General features: G+C 45.2%; 1 protein-coding gene across 1 annotated transcript in view; it reads left to right on the forward strand.

The window, feature by feature from the left end:
• The first annotated feature begins 1,253 nt into the window (after positions 1-1,253).
• Positions 1,254-6,056, forward strand: part of dhx36 (DEAH (Asp-Glu-Ala-His) box polypeptide 36) — a 28,515-nt gene continuing 23,712 nt past the window's right edge. The window contains exons 1-7 of the mRNA XM_063004320.1: positions 1,254-1,282; positions 2,034-2,306; positions 2,682-2,821; positions 2,924-3,182; positions 3,515-3,553; positions 4,403-4,573; positions 4,735-4,814. Of these exons, the coding sequence (XP_062860390.1) occupies positions 2,064-2,306; positions 2,682-2,821; positions 2,924-3,182; positions 3,515-3,553; positions 4,403-4,573; positions 4,735-4,814 (932 nt within the window). The 5' untranslated portion in view covers positions 1,254-1,282; positions 2,034-2,063. The remainder of the gene's footprint in view (positions 1,283-2,033; positions 2,307-2,681; positions 2,822-2,923; positions 3,183-3,514; positions 3,554-4,402; positions 4,574-4,734; positions 4,815-6,056) is intronic.

Genomic DNA, 6,056 nt, shown 5'->3' on the forward strand with positions numbered 1-6,056 from the left:
CACACACACACATGGGTTTTTTCTAATGGCAACAGTTAACCTGACTGCATGTCTTTAGATTCTAGGAGGAAACACACACAGACAGGAGAACATGCAAAACTCCTCACAGAATGGAATCGAACCCAGGCTCTTCTTGCAGCCAGGAGACAGCGCCCCCCACAGTCCCAAACCCACTCACACTAGCCATTAGAGCAGATTAAGGTAATAGATGCTCTCAGATGTGGTCAGTTCTTCATGTCTGACATTTAAAGTGCCCACCTGCTGTGCCCATGATGACTGGCAGGTAAAGGTTGGGGGGGGGGGGGGGGGGGGGGTTGCAGGTACAGAGAGACAGGTACCGTTCTTTTTAAACTGTACTTCAGAAGCGTCTCACCTGTCTCACCTGTCTCACTGCTCTTTATATCTGCAGCAGTGACTGAGCTGGATGGAATAAATCTGATGTTCACAAACCCGCGGCTCTGAGTTCTCATGTGGAGAGATTTTATTTATCCTTATTCTTTATAACTAATTTATGATTAAAAGAATTAGGAATCATATGTATTATGTAACTACAACACTTAATAAATCTAACACAATACATATTAATAATAATAATAATAATAATAATAACTAATCATAATTAATATTGGTGATATTATCATCATTATTATTGTTTTTATTCATATATTTTTTACGGCTTAATGCAGAAAAAAATCTTCAGTAATTATATATTTTCTTTTCATTATTATTATTAGCATTAAAATTATTAATTTTATTATTTTAGTAGCAGTTATAGTACAACAGAAACAAATAATAATAATAATAATAATAGTGATTATTTATTCGTTTTTTGTTGATGATGGTGATGTACATTTATGAACTGTCTCTGTTATAATGTATAATGTATGATGTTGTGGGGACTGGTGTTCTGTCTGTCTGGGGTGTGTTACTGCATCGTGTCCAGTGATTTAGAGGGATCCAGACCCACCTCGACCCTGACCGGGATAAACAGGCAGTAAAATGAAAGCGGTGGTGAAAAAGAAATGAAATCATTTATAATAATTCATAATAATTAACAGTAATTATAAGCACCACTGACATTATAGTTGAAATACATAAGTATTATATTAGTAGTAGTGGTAGTGTTGGTATAATTTTATATTTATTTACAGTAACGGTGTTAGCTTGTTAGCTTGTTGGCGGCGGGTTAAACGGAGCCAATAAGAAACATCATAAAACTTCGCCAGAAATGATGTTACGTCATCGCCGTGCGACGAACGCCGGGTTGTAGCGGCTTAGAGATGTGAGTAAAACCTGATCAGTGTTTTACATTTATAATAAATAATAACAGTTATTATCATCACCGTTATTATTATTATTATTATTATTATTACTGTTATTATTACTGTGAGAGGTGCGGGTGTATTTAACTGATATATAAGCAGCGATTCAGACACCCGGACACCATCATCATAATAATAATAATAATAATAATAATAATAATAATAATAATAAACACACCAGCGGGGCTCTGTGTGTGTGTTTCTGTCTATCTGTTCCTGTATCTGTGTGTGTCTGTCTGTGTCTGTGTCCGTCTGTCTCTGTCTGTCTGTGTGTCTGTTCATGTCTGTCTGTATCTGTCTCTGTGTCTGTATGTGTGTATCTGTCTGTTTGTTCCTGTCTGTCTGTTCCTGTATCTGTGTGTGTCTGTCTGTCTGTCTGTCTGTCTGTCTGTCTGTGTCTGTATCTGTATCTGTTTGTTTGTCTGTTTCTGTCTGTATCTGTCTCTGTGTCTGCATCTGTGTATCTGTCTGTTTGTTCCTGTCTGTGTCTGTCTGTCTTTCTGGCTGTATGTCTCTGTTTCTCTGTCTGTTTTTATCTCACTGTCTCTCTCTCTCTCTCTCTCTCTCACTGTGTGGGATCAGTTAGTACTTCACACACCACCTGTCTGATCTGTCTGTATCTCTGCCTGTCTATCTTTCTGTGTTTCTTTGTCTGTCTGTCTGTCTCTCTCTCGCTGTGTGTTGTCTGATCTGTCGAATCTGTTGCTGTAGTGGATCCCGGATCATCGTTCTCCTCTGAGCATGAGTTACGGTTACGGAGGTGGACGTGGACGTGGACGAGGGCGTGGCTGGAGGTCCGGAGAAGAGCGCTGGGGTTCAGGCTGGGAGCAGCGGGATGAAGGTGCTGGAGGATCAGGAGGAGGAGGAGGAGGAGGTGGAGGAGGAGGTCGGGGGAAACACCCTCCTCACCTGAAAGGTCGAGAGATCGGACTGTGGTACGCCAAACACGGAGGAGCCCGGAGAGCCGAGGCCGAGAGGAAGTCTGTGAGTGCGCCGATGTTCTGCTGGACATTTTACGTTCATGATCAGGGTCCCGGTGGTGCAGTGATGTTATTAGGTCGGCCACTGTTCACCGCTGTTTTAAGTTTTCTCTCGTTGTGAATAATGGCTCTCACTGTGGTTTGCTGGAGTCCCAGAGGCTTTGTAACCCTTTACAGACTGTTAGATTTCAATTTGAAGAACATTTTGGCATCCTGTGCTGCTAGCCTGCTTTACATTACTTCCATGTATATAGACTGTATATAAACACTACACGGCCAAAAAGGACCTTCCCTAAACTGTTGCTGCAAAGTCAGAAGACCCTGAGTGATGATGTAACAGAGTCACTGTAATTGCGTCTCTCTCTCTGTTCCTCTGTAGAGAGCCGTGGTTCAGATGGACGAGTCGAGAGAGCAGCACATCACGCGCCTCCTAAACTCGGTCCAGAGCGACCCGTCCCGAGGGCACGCCCCCTCCGCCCCTCCGTACAGACCCGCGAGACGAGAACCGAACACTCACAGGTGAGTCTGAGTCTGTGAGTCTGCTCATCCACCTCAGTTTCATCTCTGATATCTGTGACTCTTATTATTATTACTATGTTTGATTTATGTTTGTACCTGTAGCTATTTCGATGGTGACGAGCCTACAGACGAGCAGCAGAAAACATCGAGCGTCACGGAAACGAAGCCGAAGCCGAAGGTGAAAGACGAGGAGGAGGAGCAGGTGGAAGAGTGGGAGGACGTCAAGGAGGAGCAGAGAGAGCGAGAGCACAGAGATCTGGAGTACCTGGTTCAGGAGTTGGTACAGAAACCGTCGCTGGATGAGGAATTAAAGAGCGACCTTCAGAGCAAACGAGAGAACCCGAAATACTTAGACATGCTGGTGAGAGTTTATTATGATATACAGCGGTACCTTATAACTCGACGCCCCCTAAACCCCAAATCTTTCAACTCGACCCCCTTTGTGGAGGAATTCATTCCCTTAAACTCAGTAAACCCTGATCAGCGTGTGAATCTGAGCTGAACCTGCATCAGTGTGGAATAAGCGTCAGATCCAGGGTTACAGCTCCACGTGTATCTGTGTTTATCTGGATTCTCCTCCCTGTTTCACTTTTAAACTTGTGTTACAGCTCAGTTTTAAGCTGCCGCTGTATTTTATTTATTATTATTATTGTTATTACTGATGTTTTTATTCTATTTTTCTTGTTTTTGTAGAAATTCAGAGAGAAGCTTCCATCCTACAGCATGAGAGAGGTACAGTTACACCTCCATCAGAATAGAACACGCCCATGTTTACACCTCCATCAGAATAGAACACGCCCATGTTTACACCTCCATCAGAATAGAACACGCCCATGTTTACACCTCCATCAGAATAGAACACGCCCATGTTTACACCTCCATCAGAATAGAACACGCCCATGTTTACACCTCCATCAGAATAGAACACGCCCATGTTTACACCTCCATCAGAATAGAACACGCCCATGTTTACACCTCCATCAGAATAGAACACGCCCATGTTTACACCTCCATCAGAATAGAACACGCCCATGTTTACACCTCCATCAGAATAGAACACGCCCATGTTTACCCCTCCATCAGAATAGAACACGCCCATGTTTACACCTCCATCAGAATAGAACACGCCCATGTTTACACCTCCATCAGAATAGAACACGCCCATGTTTACACCTCCATCAGAATAGAACACGCCCATGTTTACCCCTCCATCAGAATAGAACACGCCCATGTTTACCCCTCCATCAGAATAGAACACGCCCATGTTTACACCTCCATCAGAATAGAACACGCCCATGTTTACACCTCCATCAGAATAGAACACGCCCATGTTTACACCTCCATCAGAATAGACCACGCCCATGTTTACACCTCCATCAGAATAGACCACGCCCATGTTTACACCTCCATCAGAATAGACCACGCCCATGTTTACCCCTCCATCAGAATAGACCACGCCCATGTTTACCCCTCCATCAGAATAGACCACGCCCATGTTTACCCCTCCGCTGGTCCGTGAGTGTTGTGGTGAGTAGATGTGGTAGGATGGCAGCACCATGTTGTATCTCTGTGTGGGTGCAGGAGCTGGTGCGGTTGATCCGTTGGAACCCGGTGGTGGTGGTCAGCGGTGAGACCGGCTGCGGTAAAACCACACAGGTCACTCAGTTCATCCTGGACGACCACATCGAGCGGGGCGTGGCCTCCCTCTGCAGGGTGGTGTGCACCCAGCCCCGCCGGATCAGCGCCATATCGGTGAGTGTGATGCCGGGTTACCATGCCAACATGGTGCTCAGGCCCCGTGGTGTCCGGGGAGTGGCCATATCAGCACCACATGATGTAAAGGACACCCTGCCGCCTGAAATGCATCATGGGTAAAGGGTGTGACCAGAATTTCTGTCTGTCTGTGAGGACAGGTAGCGGAGAGGGTGGCGGCTGAGAGGGCGGAGTCAGTGGGAGACGGGAAGTCCTGCGGTTACCAGATCCGCCTGCAGAGGTGAGTGAGAGAGTGAGTGGGCGTGGTCAGCGCTGCCATCGGGGCTCGTCTGGCTGTGCTTAATTCAACTTGAGGCTCCGCCCCTAATTATTACAAATTAGTATAACATTAGACTCCGCCCCCTGGTTTTTATAACCATATTATTGCACGAGACTCCGCCTCTAATTATTATAACATGACACTCCGCCCCCTAATTATTGTAACATTAGACTCCGCCCCCTGGTTATTATAACCATATTATTGCACGAGACTCCGCCCCTAATTAGAATAACATTAGGCTCGACTAATTAGTATAGCATGAGACTCCGCCCCTAATTAGTATAACATTAGGCTCGACTAATTAGTATAGCATGAGACTCCGCCCCTAATTAGTGTAACATTAGGCTTGACTAATTAGTATAGCACAAAACTCCGCCCCTAATTAGTATAACATTAGGCTCGACTAATTAGTATAGCATGAGACTCCGCCCCTAATTAGTATAACATTAGGCTCGACTAATTAGTATAGCATGAGACTCCGCCCCTAATTAGTATAACATTAGGCTCGACTAATTAGTATAGCATGAGACTCCGCCCCTAATTAGTATAACATTAGGCTTGACTAATTAGTATAGCATGAGACTCCGCCCCTAATTAGTATAACATTAGGCTCGACTAATTAGTATAGCATGAGACTCCGCCCCTAATTAGTATAACACGACACTCCATTCCCTTATATGATAGCATGAGACTCCGCCCCCTAATTATTGTAACGAGACTCCGCCCTTAAATTATTGTCACATGACACTCTGTCTCCAATTATCACAGTATGAGACTCCGCCCCTACTTATTATAGCACTAGACTCCGCCCCCTAATGCTCGTAATATGAAACCCATCCCCTAATGGTTATAGCATTAGACTCCACCCCCTAATTATTATAGCCCGGAACTCCGCCCCCCAAACCGTTATAACGCGAGACTCCTCCCACTAATAATTATAGCACAAGGCACCGCCCCTTTCAGTATTATATTATAAGACTCCGCCTCCTGATTATGTTACCGTGAGGCTCCGCCCTTTAATTATTATTATAGCACACGACTCCGCCCCCCGGTTATTAAAGCACGAGACGAGACTCCGCCCCAATTATTTCGGAGACGCGAACGCGGCCGAATCGGTCCTCATTTCAAAGAGATGCATGATGGGAATGTCTCTGACGATCGGTCCTCTTTTCCCGCCACGCCGTCGGCCCCGCCCTCATCCCC

The sequence above is a fragment of the Trichomycterus rosablanca genome, chromosome 11 (genome assembly GCF_030014385.1).
Source record: "Trichomycterus rosablanca isolate fTriRos1 chromosome 11, fTriRos1.hap1, whole genome shotgun sequence".
NCBI lineage: Eukaryota > Metazoa > Chordata > Actinopteri > Siluriformes > Trichomycteridae > Trichomycterus > Trichomycterus rosablanca.